At 46.8% G+C, this 19,407-nt stretch overlaps 1 protein-coding gene across 3 annotated transcripts in view; it reads left to right on the forward strand.

The window, feature by feature from the left end:
- The first annotated feature begins 18,136 nt into the window (after positions 1-18,136).
- VSIG10 (V-set and immunoglobulin domain containing 10) overlaps positions 18,137-19,407 on the forward strand; it is a 30,441-nt gene continuing 29,170 nt past the window's right edge. For all 3 annotated transcript variants that reach the window (XM_025889388.2, XM_073881043.1, XM_073881042.1), the window contains exon 1: positions 18,137-18,563. In XM_025889388.2, coding sequence (XP_025745173.1) covers positions 18,485-18,563 — 79 coding nt within the window. In that variant the 5' untranslated portion in view covers positions 18,137-18,484. The remainder of the gene's footprint in view (positions 18,564-19,407) is intronic.

Below are 19,407 nucleotides of genomic sequence, written 5' to 3' on the forward strand. Positions count from 1 at the left end.
GCAGAGAGGCAGGCACCCGGGAGAGAGCTTCTGCCAGCCAGAGCTGGGAAGCCACGTGCTCCTGCAAATGACTACAGAAAGCCTCGTTTTCACCCAGAAATTGAGAAGTGCCCTAGAAATTCAGGTTAAAGACCCAGCCTGGGGGAGTTGGGAGGCTCCTGGCATACAGCCGATGCCCAAAGGACTGATTATCCGGAGCACTCTTCATGGATTAAAGGAGGTGGAGAAAGCAATTTTTAAAAAGAAAGCAGAGGACAAGAAATGTTCTGTTTATTGACACACCTACATACTACATACTTGCCTTTCTGGATTGTAACTTGTCTGTGTGTGTGTCTAGACAGGGAACTCCTGTAGGTGCTGCCCTTGGGTCTGAAAAACGGCAGGTCATTTTTGTTGAGCGAGGCGAGGAAATTCACTGATGTGGCTATTTGGTGGAATGGCTTCGTTCCAGTTTTGCTCGTCGTGCTTCTACTAGAGAAAGCATGTCGCCAGAGAGTCCTAAAAAACAGAAAGCTCTGTCCTGTGGCCACAGTTTAGAAACTGTTGTTGGGGCCATGCTTGATTTGGAATTGTGACTCCGGGGGATCCAGGAACTGGCTGTTGGCCATGGAACCTGGACCAAGACATCGTTCTGGAAGCTGACCAGGATCTTGGTCTCCAGGATTCCCCTCGTTAGTTTTTTTTTTTTTTTAATTGAGATGTTTGCTTTTCTGCAATGGGAATTTCAAAGCATTTTATTTTATTTTTAAAGATTTTATTTTTAAGTACTCTCTACACCTGATATGGGACTCGAACTTAAAACCCTGAGATCAAGGGCACCTGGGTGGCTCGGTTGTTGGGCGTCTGCCTTCGGCTCAGGTCATGATTCCAGGGTCCTGGGATCGAGTCCCACATCAGGCTCCTTCTCCGCAGGAAGCCTGCTTCTCCCTCTCCCACTCCCCCTGCTTGTGTTCCTGCTCTTGCTGTGTCTCTCTCTGTCAAATAAATAAATAAAAATCTTTAAAATAAATAAATAAATAAATAAATAAATAATTTCACCACTAAAAATGTCCCTTATGTTGACTTGAGAGTTAGTCTCATGATTTGATATAATGTATTCCCTGGCTCTTTTAAAAAAACAAAACAAAACAAAAAAAACCCTGAGATCAAGAGTCACAGGCTCTACTGACTGAGCCAGCCAGGTGCCCCGCCACGCATTTTAAAACACCCTTTACGTTCTCACTGTCATCTTCTGCATAAAATATCTTGAGGAAAAAAATCAGAAAATTAATTTTAAAAATGAGCAAATTCTCTTTTCTCAAAAACTTTAAGATAGATTTACCATGATCCGGCAATCTGACTTTTGAGTATATATCCAAAAGAATTGAAAGCAGAATCTCGAAGAGATATTTGCACATCATATTCAAAGCAGTATTATTCACCATAACCGAGAGGTAGAAGCACCCCAGATGTGCACTGATGATGAATGGATAAACAAAATGAAGTCGGTCTACACAAGGAATATTATTCAGCCTTTTAAAAGAAGGAAACCCCAAGGGTGCCTGGGTAGTGCAGTCAGTTAAGCCTCCAAACTCTTGGTTTTGGTTCAGATAGCATGATCTCATAGTCATGAGATCAAGCCCTAAATCGGGCTCCACACTCAGCTCGGAGTCGGCTTGTGTTTCTCTCTCCCTCTCCCTCAGTTCCTCCCCACTATGTCCTCTCCTCTCTCTCTCAAGTAAATAAATAAATCTTAAAAAGAAAGAAAGAAAGAAAGAAACCCTGTCACACACTACAACATGGATGAACCTTGAGGACGTTAAGCTAAATGAAATAAGTCCGTCACAAAAGGACAAATACCGTATGATTCCGCTTACATGAAATATCGAAAGTAGTCAAATTCCTAAAGACAAAAAGTAGAATGGTGCTGCCCAGAGGTGGAGGAGGGGGCAGGGGAGGGAATGAGGAGTTGTTTAGTCAGTATGGTCTCAGTTTTGCCAGATGAAAAAGTTCTGGAGATGGATGGTGGCCCCAGTTGCACAACAAAGCAAATGTATTTAATGCCACAGAGCTGTCCTTAAAAATGGTCAAGATGGTAGGGGTGCCTGGATGGCTCAGTGGGTTAAGTGTCCAACTCTTGATTTCAGTTCAGGTCATGATCTCGGGGTCATGAGATCGAGCCCTACATCAGGCTCCACGCTGAGTGAGGAGCCTGCTTAAGATTCTCTCTCCCCTGCCCTCCCCAAAAATAATAATGGCTAAGGTGATAAATTTTGTGTTATGTATATTTTATCACAATTAAACATAAAAAATAAAATAAGAACCAAGCAAATAATGGTATATACACACCATGGACTATTACTTAGCCCATAAAAAGAATGAAGCACCCACACTTGCCACAATGTGGATGAACCTTGAAAACGTGATGCTAAGTGAAAGAAGCCAGACACCAAAGGCCATGTATTTTATGAGTCCATTTATAGGAAATATCCAGCATAGGTAAATCCACGGACACAGAATGCAAATGGGTGGTCACCAGGAGTAACAAAGAGGAAGGACTGAGGAACAACTGTTTAATGGGCACGGGGCTTTATTTTGAGGGGATGCAAATGTTCTGGAACGAGATAGAGGTGGTGGTTGCACCCCATTGTGACTGTACTAAGTACCACTGCCTTGTTCACTTTTAAAATGGTTAAGTTCATGTGATGTGAATCTCACTTCAATTAAAAAAAAAAAAAAAGCAAGTTCCAGAAGTCACCTGCAAATGTGTTGGTAAGCTCAGAGGTTGTTTGCAGGATTACTCCACAAACAGTACATGCTTTGAGGGACTGGGAAACAAATGGACAGATTAACAGGTGTAGACCCTAGTGGTGTTTTGTCAGCATTCATTTCTCTTTCAAGGAATAGCACCCCACTTTTCTTTTGGGGAACCACTCCTCTGTCCCTCACGGTGCATGTTAAGGTTTAGGTGGGGCTCCAGGGATGGTCACGTGACTGGAGACTGGTCAGTCAAAGCATTGCATCCCTCTGGCTTCGCCATTGGCTCAAGGATGCATAGGTGACCAAGCCTCAAAAGAGGCTGCTTGACAATGAGCCAATGCAGTGGAACGTGGCTCTGAGAGAGAGAGTCATCATGACATGATGACATTGACACTGTTTGACCTCTGGATCGAGCCAAGCGTGAAGTAAGAGCTACCCTTGGGCTTTGCAGATACACGAGACAGCAAATTCCATATTGGACCTGTGCCTGTTTCAATGGGAGGTTGTTCACTTGGAGCAGAAAGAGTCCTTAGTTCATGCAGATGATCTCCTCATTAAAAAGGAGTTGGAAATAGAAACCAATTCTTCCAAATCATGCTGAAGCCCAGTGAAGCCTCATTCATTCAGACTTTAGCACTATCAAATTAGTGATTATTCAAACTGGAATTTACTACCTTCATGACAGATGGCTTGTTTTGTGTCTTTGTGTCCACCAGGCCCACAGCTCTTAGGAAGCCCTCCTGAGTCCACCCCCGACCCATCTGACAACCAATCCACAAACTTGTCAAACCACAGGCCAGCAAGTGCTCCACGGGATTCGCTGTCTGGAATCTGACCTGGGATATCAGGAGAAACAGACAGGTGTAAATGTCAGGAGCTGATACAGAAAGGAGGAGATGCACAGAGGGTGCAGCGGGGCCCCTGAGAGTCTTGCACAGGCTGAAAATCAGAGGCAGCAGGGAGTTTGGGTAAACATATATATAGAATAGAGGAGAAACGGCCCATCAGCAGTGTGAAAACAACAGATTCACAGAGACAAACAGGCACCTGGAGAGACAGAGACCTCTGACCTCCAGAACTGACCTCCCCCACAACAGGGCTCCCGGTGGGTGCCAGACCGGCCAGCACCTTTCAGCAGACACCTTGTCCTTGCCCTGACCTCACACCTCTCTATCCCATGAAACCCAAAGAATCTGGCCAACTTACTTTTATGTTAATCAGGATTCTTTCAGTTTCAAGTGGACTAAAACCCAATGCAAACCAGAGTCCTAACAACAACAACAACAACAACAACAACAACAACAACAAGTCATTAGTTTGGGTCCTGGAACACCAAAGGGTGGTTGGCTTCAGAAGTGTCTGGATCCAGGGGCTTACGTGTGCCGTAAGTATCTATGTCCCTCCTATTTCTCAGCTTTGTTTGTCTCTGAGCTGGTTTCAGTCTCAAGCAGACTCTCCCTTTATGTTGCCAGAAAGCCACTGTGGTAGCAGCTTCTAAGAAGGCCCTGGTGATCCCCACCTCCTGGTATTCATGGCCTTGTATAATCCCTTCCCCTTGAGTAACCCAATTTTAGCCAATAGCATACAGCAAGGCTAATGGAACATCACTTCTGTGATTAGGCTACAGGAGATTGTGACTTACAGCTTTTGCTAGTGCATACCCTCTACAGCCTTCTCGGCTTGCAGGATTTCATGCAATAAGCTGCCACGCGGAAAGGCATATGGCAAGGAACTGAAGGCAGCCTCTGGCCAACAGCCAGTGAGGATCTGAGGTCCTGGGTCCAATAGCCCCACAAGGAACTGAATCCTACCAACATCCACCACGAGAGGTTGGAAGCCGGTGATTCCCCGGTCAAGGCTTCTGATGAATGCGGTGTCTGGCTCCTGGTTCAAAACCTATGTGTGACTTCCCGGGCCTGTTCATAGGCAATGAATGATAAAGGCTTTGGACCTGGCAGGCCTCAGGGGGAAAGGTGTCCTCCGCACACCAGCCCTAGTGCACAGCAGGTACACGGCAAGCTCTGAAGGGAGATGCATCAAGGATTCACACCCCCCTGACCACTCATGCTCTTGCACGCATTTGTATTCCGAGCCCTGGTACCTTCACTCCCGGGTCTTTTTATCTGAGGTCTTGGGCAGAGGTCCTTTTCATCTGCCTGTGCCAAGGCCCCCTTCTGGAGGAAGGACAGGACCTTGAAGACACTTCCTCCACTCTGACCCAGTACCAGTGATTTTCCACTCCACCCCTGCTCCCTCATCTTCTGCATCCCCATCCCCCAAACCCTAGGATCCAAAAAAAACCACTGGACCCTTTTATTCGGGGTTCTTTTTTTTTTAAGGTTTTTATTTATTTGACAGAGAGATAGAGAGAGAGCACAAGTAGGCAGAGCAGTGGGCAGAGGGAGAGGGAGAAGCAGGCTCCCCACTGAGCAGGGAGCCCAATGCGGGGCTCGATCCCAGGACCCTGAGATCATGAGCTGAGCTGAAGGCAGCCGCTTAACTGACTGAGTCACCCAGGCGCCCCTATTTGGGGTTCTTTCAACAGCAAAATGACCCACTACGTCTGTGCTGATTGCCCTGTGCCATTCCGTGGGGGAAAATGCAACGGGGAGACAAGGTGCATTCACTGGGTTCAGCCTCTTGCTTCTACCATCACACTAAGATTAGAGGCTGGATGCTTTCTTTTTCAGCACTCTCTCTCAGCTTGACTGAGCTCCTGACAACGAGACCCAGTTATGTCTGACAGCTTGAGAGACCCTAACTCACAACACCGAGCTCTGGCACACCCAGCCCCTCCCTGATCCACAGAAACGGTAAGATAATAAATGTATATTGTTTTACACCACAAAGTTTGTGGTCATTTGTGACCCAGTGGTAGATAACAAGTAATAGCCACCGACAGCCTCAAGCTCACATTCATGTACGCTAGCAGCCCCAGCAGAAAGGCTTGCCCCACTCAACACCTCCAGCAACATCCAGGCACGGCTCCTCACGAATCCAGACTGGGTTGTGTGCCCAGCCCTCATCAACTCACCTGTGACCACACCTGGGTTCTCACCCACACCTGTAGCTCCATCCCAATCATGTTTTCTTAGGGTTGGGGACAGCTCTCCAACAGAAAACAGTTGTGCTGATGCCAGAAAGAAGAGAAGTAGAGGCAAGAAAAACAAAAGCAAGAGATGTCCTCTATAAGGAGAAAATGAGTGACGTACACACCCTCATGGAGATCAACCAGCTCAGGATGGAGAAATGTGTAAGCACCGTGTCAGCAAGTGCCTTGAGTACACAGCTCATACTAATTACATATGATATCAGTCACCTTATTAGACTCCATCTCTACTTATAATGATTTTATGAGCTTACTAGAACATTCTGCATGCTCAGGAAATTAAGACCCTGAGATCATGACCTGAGCTGAAATCAAGAGTCGGACGCTTAACCAACTGAACCACCCAGGTACCCCAGCCCCCAGACTATTTAAATTGTAGTAAATTTAAATTTCAAAAGCAAATTTCTTCTTAAGTAAATGTTAATCTCTCTCTCTCTCTCTCTCTCTCCTAAGTGAATATAATGTACCATATGGGTACCCTGAGCTAATGCAGGCCTCCTCCTGCTTCCAATAGAAATACTAAAAAATAAATAAATAAATAAATAAATAATAACAGAAAATAATTCGTAAAAAACAAAAACCATAAAATTTACCATCTTAACTGTTTTAAGTGTACAGTTCAGTAGTGTTAAGTATATTCACATTGGGGGCGCCTGGGTGGCTCAGTTGGTTAAGCGACTGCCTTCGGCTCAGGTCATGATCCTGGAGTCCCGGGATCGAGTCCCACATTGGGCTTCCTGCTCAGCAGGGAGTCTGCTTCTCCCTCTGACCCTCTTCCCTCTCGTGCTCTCTATCTCTCATTCTCTCTCTCTCAAATAAATAAAAATCTTAAAAAAAACAAAAAGTGTATTCACATTGGGGGCTCCAGGCTGGCTCAGAGGAATGTGCAACTCTTGATCCTGGGATTGTGAGTTCGAGCCCCATGTTGGGTATAGAGAATGCTAAAAAAAGTAAATACAAACTTTTTAAAAAAGTATATTCACATTGTTCAACCAATCTCTAGAACTTTTTCATCTTGCAAAACTAAAGCTCCATACCCATGAAACACTAACTCCCCATTTCCCCCTCCCTCCAGCCCCTGGTAACCACCATTTTACATTCTTTTTCTATGAATTTGACTACTTTAGATTCCCCATATTAGTAGAATCATACAGTATTTGTCTTTTTGTGACAGGCATATTTAATTTTTTTTAAGATTTTATTTATTTTGGGGTGCCTGGGTGGATCAGTCGGTTGAGCGTCTGCCTCTGGCTCGGGTCATGATCCCAGGGTCCTGGGATCCAGCCCCGCATCGGGCTCCCTGCTCCGCAGGGAGCCTGCTTCTCCCTCTCCCACTCCCCCTGCTTGTGTTCCCTCTCTCGCTGTGTGTCTCTCTGTCAAATAAATAAATAAAATCTTAAAAAAAGAAAAAGAATATAGAGTGTGGGATCTTATCTATGGTTTTTAAAAAAGCTGTATCTTTATATGTTGTCTATAATGCATATATATGTAAATGTATAATTGGAAGGATAAATAACAACTGTAAATAACAAACATCCTTTAGAGAGGAATACAAATTTAAAATTTGTCAGAGGGACTTCCACTTCCCACAAGTGGACTCAATTGTTTTAAATTATATTTTTGCAAATTTTCCTTTTAAAAAAATGAACATACTTCTTCTGACTTGACTAGCAAAAAGGGATTTAAAAGCTAGGAAACTAAAGTAAGCCAAATAATTAGTATGATGACATTGATTATTTGTCATATAAAATATAGAGAAATCATAATTTTTATAATTATAATGATTAAAGACTATAAATTATAATAAGCCATAATATAATTTATATAATTATTATATTTTATTAATATATTTTCATGTGATTAAAATATAATAAAGTATAAAATAAAATAATATGTATGTGTATTCTGCATGTCCCAGATGGCATGATACTTATCCAGCTCTTGTCTTTACCAGGTTCCATGCTAACAGGTAAGGGCAATAGTTATCATTCCCATTTTACAGTGCAGGGAAATGAGGCTCAGAGAGATCTTGTACCTTAGAAGCGGTGGGCTAGATTATAAATCCAAGAGTGTTTGATCCCAGAACCCAGGCCTTATCCTGTAGTCAGTAGAAAAGACTGGAATGCAGGCTGGGAAAGAGCACATGAGAAAATGAAGTCACTAAGAAGGTAGATGTTAAGGACAAGAGCAGTGGACCCTGTGATCTGATATATACTTAGGTGAAGATGCCCCCCAAAGAGAGGCTGCACCCTGAGGCAGAGAAGATAAGCAACTGGAGGGAGGGGCACCTGGATGGTGCAGTCGGTTAAGCCCCTGACTCTTGGTCTCCGCTCGGGTCCTTAACTCATGGTGGTGAGATTGAGCCTTACATGCTCAGCATGGAGTCCGCTTGAGATTCTCTCTCCCTCTCCCTCTGGCCCTGCCCTCCTCATGCTCTCTCCCTCTCTCTAAAATAAATAAATAAACCTCAAAAAAAAAAAAAAGGCACTGAAAGGAGACCAGATGTTGCCTGGAAAGAGAAACTAAATTGATTATCAAGAAGGTAGTTTCTAGCAAAGAAGAACCATCTGCAAGATTCTAGAGTTTTGTGAGCAAGAGTTACCAGAATAAATCCTCTCCTGAGTATACATTCAGTGTCCACTTCGACTGGGGCCAACACTCTATTTGTTCACTTGCATTTACTGAACATCGATTTTGTGCTAGACCCTGGGGACACGGAAGTAGATGAGACACTGCCTCTACCTTCAAGGAGGCTCCAGGCTGGAACAGGAAAGGCAGACATGGAAAGCAATGATTACAATTCAGAGTGGCAAGGGTTAGGATATACATTTTTGCAGGGCACTAGGGGAATGCAGAGGAAGGGCACCTGCACTTCCTGTATGCACCACAGAAGACTTCCTGGAAGAGGTGACCGCTTGAGCTTGAAGAATTGCTGGTAATCATCCTGATGAGGGAAGGAACAAAGGGCGTCCCTTGTAGCAGAAAGAGCAAGAACCTGGCTGGGGGATAGCGAGGTGTAGTGAGAACATGATCTGGTTGAAACAGCTGTTGTCTGATGCGGCTGGAGCTTTGGGGATAAGAGTGAGCTCCTCGAGACAGAGGCCATGCTGAGTTTATTCCCCGGTATCTAGCACAGCGCCTGGTACCCAGTGAAGGTCAGAACTCCAGTAAAGACAGGGAGCAGAGGGGAGGGGCTGGCCTCCGGAGCTGAAGTGTGTGAGTCCCTGAAGGGTTTGCGTCTTTCAAAGAATGAACAAATCTGCTGAAAGGTGAAATTTCACATTCCTTGGGGTTTCGCTTTTTGGAGGTCTCGTATTTGTAAAAATACAATTTCACTGCTATTTTACCATTGGAATGGTCAGAAATACATGTTGAAAAGAAAAAGGAGACCTAGCGATAGTGAACCTCAGGGCAACTTAGTTTTCCAGGAGTCTAATCTCCCAACTCCCTTCTGTTTCCACCAACGCCTTCTATCCTGTGAAAGCACCCAGCTGGCGCCCTCCTTCTCCAGCACCCAGCTGAGGGCCAGGACTGCCAAGCCACACAACGCTGTCACAGAGTCCATGAAGGAACTTTCAGTGCCTATGTATTCTTTTGTTGTTGTTGTTGTTAAAGATTTTATTTATTTATTTGAGAGAGAGAGAATGAGACAGAGAGAGCATGAGAGGGGGGAGGGTCACAGGGAGAAGCAGACTCGCCGCCAAGTGGGGAGTCCGATGCGGGACTCGATTCCAGGACTCCAGGATCATGACCCAAGCCGAAGGCAGTCGCCCAACCAACTGAGCCATCCAGGCGCCCTCAGTGCCTACGTATTCTTATGTTACATAGTGTTCTAATAAGCTTAGTCACCTGGGCTCCAAGGAAGAGCATATATAAGTAGCAGTTAAAGTAGCAAAATAAAGTAGCATATTGACAGTAGCAAGAAGCATGATTATGTTAATAGTTACCAATTATTGGGTATCTACTACCTGCTGGGCACTTTACTGGCACATGCCTGGTGAAATCCACTCATTGGCCCGGGAAACTGAGGCTCAGAAAGGGGAAGATAACTTTCCTAAGGATGCATGGAAACATAAGCACGCCTGATGCATGGGAGGACCAGCACCTGTGTTCAGTGCCTCACTGAAACAGCAGTCTAGGGCCATTTTGTGTGGGGGATAAACCCCTCTAGTTTTTTCAGATAACACAGCACAGGAGTCAGTGTTCACAATGTTCACACACACAAAAGCTCATTGCTTGAAGCGTCATGAGAAAATACCGCATTGTGTCCACCGGGCTCCGTTCAGGGTAAGGGAACTATGTGATACATTTCAGAAATATGTGAACTTGCATAAGTGGGTGAGTCCTGGCTTTGTCCATGAGCTGTGACCTTGAGCAAGCTCCTCAACAACTCTGCACCTCCTCTCCTCCTCTAGATGGTGAGGGTTATTGTTTGAACCAGTAATCTCTGAAATTCTTTGAGTTCCTTGCCTCTTGGTGCAACTCTTATCTCTTGGGAGACCTTGGCTGTGGGACCCAGAGTCCATTCAGGGCCGAGAGCGCCACCTGGTGACTCAAGCTTGTAGGTGAGGTTTTTCCCTTCCTCGTGGGCCCAGCCAACAATTCTGGTTTAGACCTCCAGGCTTATTCTGTTTTGCCGTTTTCCTAACTCCTTGAAATTGCTTTTAAAATGTTGGGAATATGTGCATTCCCCTAGGGAGAGGGTACAAACTTTTGATCACAAGGTTCTCTTTTTTTCTCTTTTATTTGTAAGTCATCTCTATACCCAAGGTGGGGCTTGAACTCACAACCCCGAGATCAAGAATTGCATGTTCTGGGGCACCTGGGTGGCTCAGTCGGTTAAGCACCGTGTCTGGCTCCCTGTTCAGCAAGGAGTCTGCTTCTCCCTCTCCCCTTCTCCCTACTCCTGCTCACTCGCTCTCGCTCACTCTCTCTCTCAAATAAATACAATCTTAAAAAAAAAAAAAGAGTTGCATGCTCCACCCACTGAGCCATCCAGGCGCCCCTCATCCCAAGGTTCTTAATCCCTGAAGTGTCCCCCCAATCCAAGTTTTTACTTCTCCAAGTAAATGTGAGGCCCAGAGCAGAAGTGTTTCACTTTATAAACATGGGCTTGAACCTGTGACTTCATTAGGAAAGTTATTTCACCTTCCCAAGCCTCAGCTTCCTTATTAGCAAAATATAGGTAAGAAAGAGTATCTACTTCAGAAGTTTGCTCAGAAGATGGAAGGAGACATTCCTTGGAGAGTGGACCTGGCAAGAGCAAATAGTATATATTCTGAGGGAGCTTTCTGGAAATCTTACAGAAAGTCAGCCATCCACTGGAAAAGACAGGATGCAAGTGTTTACCATGTCTCTACCAGTTTAGTAAGACTAAGTTCTCCTGGTCAGGGAATGCAAAAATCTTTTTTTTAAATTTTATTTATTTATTCATGAGAGACAGAGAGAGGGGGAGAGAGAGAGAGAAAGAGAGGCAGAAGGAGAAGCAGGCTCCCAAGGAGCAGGGAGCCCGATGCGGGACTCGATCCCAGGACTCTGGGATCACGACCTGAGCTGAAGGCAGACGCTTAGCCATCTGAGCCACCCAGGCACCGGGGAATGTAAAAATCTTAAACTTGAATTAAGTTTAATACATTTGGCTTTGAGAAATGGGATGGAACTTTTGCAGGTTTGGGAGAAAGAACTGAAGTAGGCAATGATCAGATGTTGGAACCCTAAAAAGTTGGGAATTCTTAGGGATGCCTGCGTAACTCGGTCGGTTAAGTGTCTGCCTTCGGCTCAGGTCATGATCCCAGAGTCCTGGGATCGAGTCCTGCATTGGACTCCTTGCTCAGTGGGAAGTCTGCTTCTCCCTCTGCCTGCCACTCTCTCTGCTTGTGCTCTCTCTCTGACAAATAAATAAATAAAATCTTTAAAAAAAGAAATTTGGGAATTCTTGGCTATATATCCCCAAAGGAGTTTGATTGAAATCTTAGGGAAAAGAGGGGCACCTGGGTGGCTCAGTTGGTTAAGCGGCTGCCTTCGGCTCAGGTCATGATTCTGGGGTCCTGGGATTGAGCCCCACGTCCAGCTCCCTGCTCAGTGGGAAGCCTGCTTCTCCCTCTCCCCCTGCTTGTGTTCCCTCTCTCGCTGTGTCTCTCTCTATCAAATAAATAAATAAAATCTTTAAAAAAAAAGAAATCTTAGGGAAAAGAAAAAATAATGGCATAAAATGCTACTTGATTGAATCCCCGTTCAGGTGCTTTGGCATACACAGAGCCCAAACAAAGTAAAGAGGGGCAGTCTTTTGTAAATGCCAGCCTGCTCACAGTAGAGCAGCAAGGGAAGCAAGAACAATCTTTCCAGAAGACATACATGGAGTGATGGGTAAATAAGGCAGAGAAGAAACTAGCAAAGGGGCGCCCTGAGTTCTCTGGGTCACTTAGTGGCTTGAATGTTTATTGAATGTCCATCACCTGGTGAATGGATAAATACAAATGTGGTATCTCCATACCATGGAATATAATTTGGCCACAATAAGGAATGAAGTGCTGATAGATGCCGCAACACCGGTGAACCTTGAGAACATTATGCTAAGTGAAAGCAGCCAGACACCACACATGTTGTTTGATTCTGTTTATATGCGATGTCCAGAATAGGCAAATCCATAGAGATAGGAAGTAGATTTGTGGTTGCCAGGGGCTGGGGGTGGGGAGAATTGAGGGTGATAACTAAAGGGTGAGGTGTTTCTTTTCGGGGTGGCAAAAGTAAATTGTTTGTGACAACTCTGACAACTAAAAAGCACTGAACCATACACTTTATTTACTTTTAAAGATTTATTTATTTATTTTGGAGAGGGAGAGAGAGCACGCAGAGGGGAGGGGCAGAGGGAGAGGGAGAGAGAGAGAGATTCCAAGCAGCCTCCCTGCTGAGCACAGAGCCTGACACGGAGCTCGAACACAACCCTGAGATCTTGACCTGAGTGGAAATCAAGAGTCAGAAGCCCAGCCAACTGACCCACCCAGGCGCCCCTGAACCATACACTTTAAATGAGTGAATTCAGGGGCTCCTGGGTGTCTCAGTTGGTTAAGCATCTGACTCTTGATCTCTGCTCAGGTCTTGATCTCAGGATCCTGAGATCAAGTCCCGTGTAGAGCCTACTTAAAAAATAAAATAAAATAAATGAGTGAATTCATAGTATACAAAGCTATTGGGGGAAAAAACCCTCATTGAACTTCACACATCTGGGTAATCATAACAGCCAAATCTTCTTCCTTACATAAACTTTGAAAATACAACTGTTGATGGCTGTATAATATTGCAACAGGTGCACATTAAATAACCAGCAGAAACTGCAGTCTCCAGAAGTTGGAGAGACTGGGTGTTACTGAGAAGAGGACTGAGACCAGGGAAGCAGAAGACTTACTTTTCAGATATAATTTCACTGTAAAATTGATTGGATTTTTTTCAGTATGATTCACTCAGTTCACAAATACCAGCGAAGCGTCTCTGTTCATTGTCCCATGTGTGTATTATTTTTTTCTCATTGTTCTCCCACTTCCCCATTTTCTTCTGCATTTAAAAATTTTTTTAATTGTGGTAAAATAGGCGTAACATAAAATTTACCATCTTAACCTATTTAAGCGTACATTTCAGAGGCATTAAGTACATTCCCAATGTTGTGCAACCATCACACCATCTGCCTCCAGAACACTTTTCATCTTGCAAAACTGAAACCCCAGGCCCATTAAACACCAACCCCACCCAACTCCCCCCAGCCCCTGGCAACCACCCTTCTAGCTCTCTCTTAGGAATCTGACTGCACGAGGCCCCTCAAATAAGTGAAATCACACAGTATGTGTCTTTTTGTGACTGGCTTATTTCACTTAGCACAATGTCAGCAAGGTTCATTTGATTTTTTTTTTTACCATTAATCTTTTATTACTTTTCCAGTTAAAAAGACTAGTTACTTGTAAAAAAAAAAAATACAGTGTATATTTATAAAGCTAAAGAAACAAGCAGGAGGGGCGCCTGGGTGGCTCAGTTGTTAAGCGTCTGCCTTCTGCTCAAGTCATGATCCCAGGGTCCTGGGATGGGGCCCCACGTGGGGCTCCCTGCTAGGCAAGTCCGCTTCTCCCTCTTCCTCTGCCTGCCCCTCCCCCTGCTTGTGCTCTCTCTCTCTCTCTCTCTCTCTGTGTGTCAAATAAATAAATAAAATCTTAAAAAAAAAAAGAAAGAAACAAGCAGGAGTCAAAACTTTGTGTAAAATGTCATCACAGCATTGTAAAAAAAAAAATCACACACATTGGAACTCATCAGAAATGACTAGAGGTTTCTAGTGACGTAACTAACGATTTCTTGATGGGTTATAGTTACACTTTATTTCCTACTTTTCTGTTTTTCATCATTCTAGAGTGAGCCTGATATGCTTATAATCAGGAAAAAGCAATGCCATCTAGGAAATAGGTGTGTCAACTTTGGAAAAATGTTTCATCCAAGTTTTCTCTGGAAACCCTGAGTTTACTAAGTTCTTCTACTGCTGTAAATTAAATATACTTGCTGCTATCAACCCATATGTCCTAATTCAAAGTTAGGAAAATCACATTTATTGTGGCCAACAAATGGCATTCAACAGTGTGAGATCAAAGAACAGGAGACTAATCAAAGAATGATTTTGGGGCGCCTGGGTGGCTCAGTCGTTAAGCATCTGCCTTCGGCTCAGGTCATGATCCTGGGGTCCTGGGATCAAGCCCCATATCGGGCTCCCTGCTTGGAGAGAAACCTGCTTCTCCCTTTCCCACCCCCCATGCTTGTGTTTCCGCTCTCTGTCAAATAAATAAATAAAATCTTAAAAAAAAAAAGAGAGAGAATGTTTTTTTATCTGCGTCATCTGTCTGGCTCCTGGGCCATCTAGTCAAAAGTTTCCCACCTTGGAGTTACCTCATTGGGGGAGACTGGTGTGTTCCCGGGGTGCTGGCTTGGGAGAACAGATTGTACATCCAGTAAAATCACTTCCCAGCGAGCGCCTGGAATTGGTTATGGTGGAAGGATTTACCCCAGGGAAATCGGCCAACACTACAAATCAACCCCCCATCACCACCAGCAGGAGAGTCTATGGTTAGACATTCCCCAGCTTACCTGCTAGGCTGCCTTCGTCTCCTAGAGGGGTGAGTCATCCCCTCCTCCCTTCAGCCCCCTGGCTGCCCATTTCTCAGGGAACTGGCTGGTCATTTCCTGTGCCCCATTTTGCTTTCTGGGTTTGGGTCCGCCTTCCACATTCTGTGGTTCTTTGCCACTCAGAGATAACAAACTTCACCCTCCTGGTCTCGAGTCCAGAGAGAAGAGGCTGGTCTCCGGTCAAAAATAGACTCATTTGACAACTCTCCATTATTCCACTCTCCTATCTCATCCTTCCGGCTTCTTCTTAGAACTTCGCCTGCTTTCAGGAACTTTTCTGCTATGGCCTCTGCATGCCAGTTCTTTTCTTCTGGGCAGAAGGCAGAGGGGAGGTGGGAGGAGGTGGTATTTTGGGAAGTCTTAGCAGGCTTTCTTTCCCAGAGAACAAGCCAGGTTGGTTTGGTTGTCCCTCCTCTCCACGGGGGTACAGGTAGGAAGGTCATGCACCTCTTTATATTTCTTGAAGTGCAGGGGTGCAGAGCTTCCTGAGTAGCCAGGCTGCTACCCCCAGCTGTTCCTGACCGGCCTGCTCTTTCCAAAGCCCCCAGGAGAATATCTCTAGGTTGAACAGAGAAGCAGGTTGTTGCTAAGGAACCTTTCAGCATTACCCCTAGGGAGAGGACAGGAGGAGAGGAGTAGCCGGGCGGAAATAATAGGTAGCTTGATGGCCTCAGAGACCCAGGCTGTAGGAAGGCTGGCTAGGGAGTCAGGCGGGAGCCCCGTGCTGTCCCTCCCTCCGAGACTGAATAAGACAGCTGTGCCTCAGACCTGGGTTCGCATCAGTCCCCCCCGCCAACATTCTCCCCTGCCCCCACTTGCTGTGTCCCCCGGCCTCTCTGAGCCATCTCTACATTCAGAATGATCATCCCTCCCTCTCAGGGTTGTGTTGAGAAGTCAGTGAATTCATGTAGGTAAAGCGCTTAACCCAGGGAAGTTTTCTCAATTCACCAGAGGTGAAAACAAAACAAAATAAAAACAGCCCTGTGTAGCAGCCTGAGCAGAGAGGTGTTTGAGCCTTATGTTTAATATGTGCTTGTGGGGTTTAGGATTAGTATGTGACTGTAGATTGGGGTTGATGCCTTAACAACACTTTGCCAAATCCCTTCTTGCAAGTCAACTTGCTCTGTCTTTCCAACAACCCATGAGGCACAGATCATAGAACTAAGGCTCTGAAAGGTCCCTACCTTGTTAGGGACTCCACGGTGAGCCCCCACCTCACTGGTCACTGGTGCTTTCTACTGTCCAGAGCAGCCTGAGGTGCTACGGAACATCAGGGCGGGGCATTTCCTGACAGCTTCTGTCTCAGGGCTGGCCACAGCCTGTATCCAGACCAGAGAGGGTGGGTGTTTCCCGGGCCACGGAGCTGTCCTTGGAGCCCTGCTCAGGGGCATGCCCATGTCTGCCGGCCCGGTGACCCCCAAAGCATCCAGACGGTAGTAGCCTTTGTATAAGTAACAAAATAATTTTGTTTGGCAGGTTCTGGTGTGGGACAGAGATGGGCTCTAGCCCTGGCTTTGCCACCAACCAGCTCAATGACTCAGAGCTTACCCTCCTGGAGCTCTGGGTATGTCATTTATTCAGTGCGATCGCCCAGTTTCTTAGGTACGAGGATTGTGGGGAGGGCTCAATGAGATTAAGTTTCTAAAGTGGCTTTGGAAAAAGGCCCCAGCCATGCAAACTATTCAGCATTGTAAACCATCCCGAAGGAAGTTGATCCTCCTGGGGGGTGGAGAACTGGTCGTAAGCACCTTGCATTTGACTCAGCAAATATATCAGGAGGGCCTGTTCTGTGCGATTCCCCACCTGAGGTACCGCCAGGGTCACAGAAAATTCCAGATCCTCAGCTGGAGACTTGCCAGCTATTGATTTGACTTCTGTCTTGTTCGCTTCAGGTGGGGAATGTGAGGTAAGGAGTTTGTCAGAAAAGCTTGAGGAGCTACAGTATCAAAGCCAATGAACTCTCCTTTGTTTATTTAACAAATACATAGTGGGGGGTTATGTGGCACCAGGCGCTGAGGAAACAGCAAGGTCACGTAGGACAGAATTTACCTTCCATCACACGGTAAAAGATGAAACACCAAACTGCAGGGAAAGGAGGAAAACTGTCAGCAGGCAGCTGAAGAGTTAAATCATTTCGTAAAAGAGGGAAAAGGGAAGAACCCTGCAATTTTATGGCTCAGTTCATCAGGCAAAACACACTCTTTTTATTAGTTTCAAGAGGATTTCATCATAGAAGAAGTATTTCAATAAGGGGCCTTTGGGGCAACAGAACAGATGATGTTTCTTAAGAGCAATTTTTGGTTTTTGCCCCAATATTTTATGATGAACATTTTCAAACATACAGAAAAGTTGAAAGAAGGCAAACATCCTTATGCCCACCTCCTAGAGTCTACAAGTCATATTTTACTGTACTAATTGCATTTTTTTTTTAAAGGAAGCTCCACCTAGGGCAGTTTCAAGTGTCAGCTTTTCCTGAGGATATGGTAACCTTGTTTTTCCTAGAACAGGATGGAGTGAGGATGTGGCAGGGAAGTGGGATGGCAGCTCTCTGGGAATCAGACTGGATGGGGTTGAGGTGGGGGGGGCGGGGTACGGAAAGCTCTGAGAACCGAGTTCTGCTGACCCCTGGGTTCTCGATCTTGCTGTGTGGTCTCAGCTAGTTCACAGCCGCTTTTGGCTGGAGGTCTAAGGGATCATCTTTCTCCCGCTCCAGACTTGCCTTCTTCGTTCTGCAAAGGGTAGAAGACAGCCATGGCGGCCCTGGCGTCCGCCCTGAGCACGGGAAAGCACGGGAGAACCCTGCAAGAGCTAAGCTGGGACGCCGAGGGGACCCCGAATTCTGCAGCTTGGCATCCCGCCCCTCGGGCTGGCCACGCTCCTCCGGGTGCTGCAGCCGGAGCGCCCGGGAGGGGAAGCAGCGGGCGAGCCGGGGCGGGGGTGCAGTCCTGCGGCAGCTGCAGGGCTCTGCCCGGCCCAGCTGTCCCCGCGACTCCGGGCTGCCGTCCCGGGCCGAGTGGGCTCGGGGAGGGACAGGCCTCCGCGCTCCACCCCCGGCCGGGCCGGACTCCGCTCTGCGCGCGCGGGCGCGCGCCCTTTGCATAAAGCCCTCCTCCCCGGCCAAGGTAGAGGAAGTTGGGCTCCCGCCTGGATGGGAGGCGGGAGGGAGTCCCGCTCCTGTTGTTTTCCGCGAGCGGGAGTGGGTGGCGGGCGCAGAGGGTGGGGTGCGCCCTCCCACCCCGGGCCGGGCGCTGCGGAGACAGAATCGCGCCGGGAGCCCCGCGCGGCTCCCACCGGCGGACATTGGGCTCAGCCCAATCATCCTTCCTGGGGGCTGCGGAGAGTCGGGCTCCTCTGTCGTTCCGAGGACCTGGGAGGAGCACTCAGTACCCCAGGGGCCGGGCCCCTGGGGAGCGGGGGGCGCACACCCACCCAGCGGGAGCCTGCGTTTCCTGAGGAGCCCCTGCCGGCGCCTGGGGCGAGATGGCCGCGGGCGCCCGGGCGTCCCAGCCGCAGGTCCTTGTCTGCCTCGGGGTGCTGCTGGCCCGCTGGGTCGCCGCAGGTAAGGGGCCGCGATCCGGAGGGAAAAGTTGAGTTTCGCCAGGCAAAGGGGAGAGCCAGGGACCCAATTCCCTCCGACTCCGCGGGAGCCAGTTGTAGCCGCGGCTCCGCAGCCTCCCCGGGAGGGTCTTGAGTTTCCTGCTCGCTCGCTGCTCGGCTCTCTTTGCAGGAAGGAATTTTCCCGGGCGCCTGATGGAAGGCAAGATATAGCCCTAGTCGCTTGGAGTGGGCAGCCAGAGAGGCTGCAGAGGGCCTGCGGAGAGGCGATGGGAGAATTGGGGAATTTGAAGATGGGAAAATTGGAGAGGCACGTGTAGGGGAGAAAGTGGTATTTTGTTGTGGCTTTTTTGTTGGTTGGGTTTTTGGTTTTTTTTGTTTTTTTAAGCGTCGGATGTAAATTTGCGTTCTGGTTTTACCTGCTGCGCTGGGGCTCAAACTCCAGGCTCCATTATTTTTCTCTCCTTCCTCTGCCCAAGGTTGAACTCGCTTTACACTTGCAACCTGTGGATTTCCCTACACATCCCTTGCAAGCCGACCTGTGCGGACTAGCACGTTCAAAACCGTGCCTTCCGTCCTTCGCCATAAAGAAACACAAAACCAAACCTTTTTATTTTGAAGTTATTTCAGACTTTCAGAAAACTTGCCCTTACACTTGACATGACCTCTTCCACTTGGCAGAAGGTCTTAAATCCTTCACCTATGCTCTCCCTCGTGACATTTAGTTTACAGGGTTGCTTACAAAAATATATAGGATATAAAAATATTGAAAAAGCATTTTTGACCTTAATGCACCAGCGAATGTGTGTTTTGTGTGCAGGGCAGGGTGACGAGCAATGAGAGCGAGG

The sequence above is a fragment of the Callorhinus ursinus genome, unplaced genomic scaffold (assembly GCF_003265705.2).
Source record: "Callorhinus ursinus isolate GAN/ISIS: 27379988/994484 unplaced genomic scaffold, GSC_fseal_2.0 scaffold41, whole genome shotgun sequence".
In the NCBI taxonomy this organism is placed as follows: domain Eukaryota; kingdom Metazoa; phylum Chordata; class Mammalia; order Carnivora; family Otariidae; genus Callorhinus; species Callorhinus ursinus.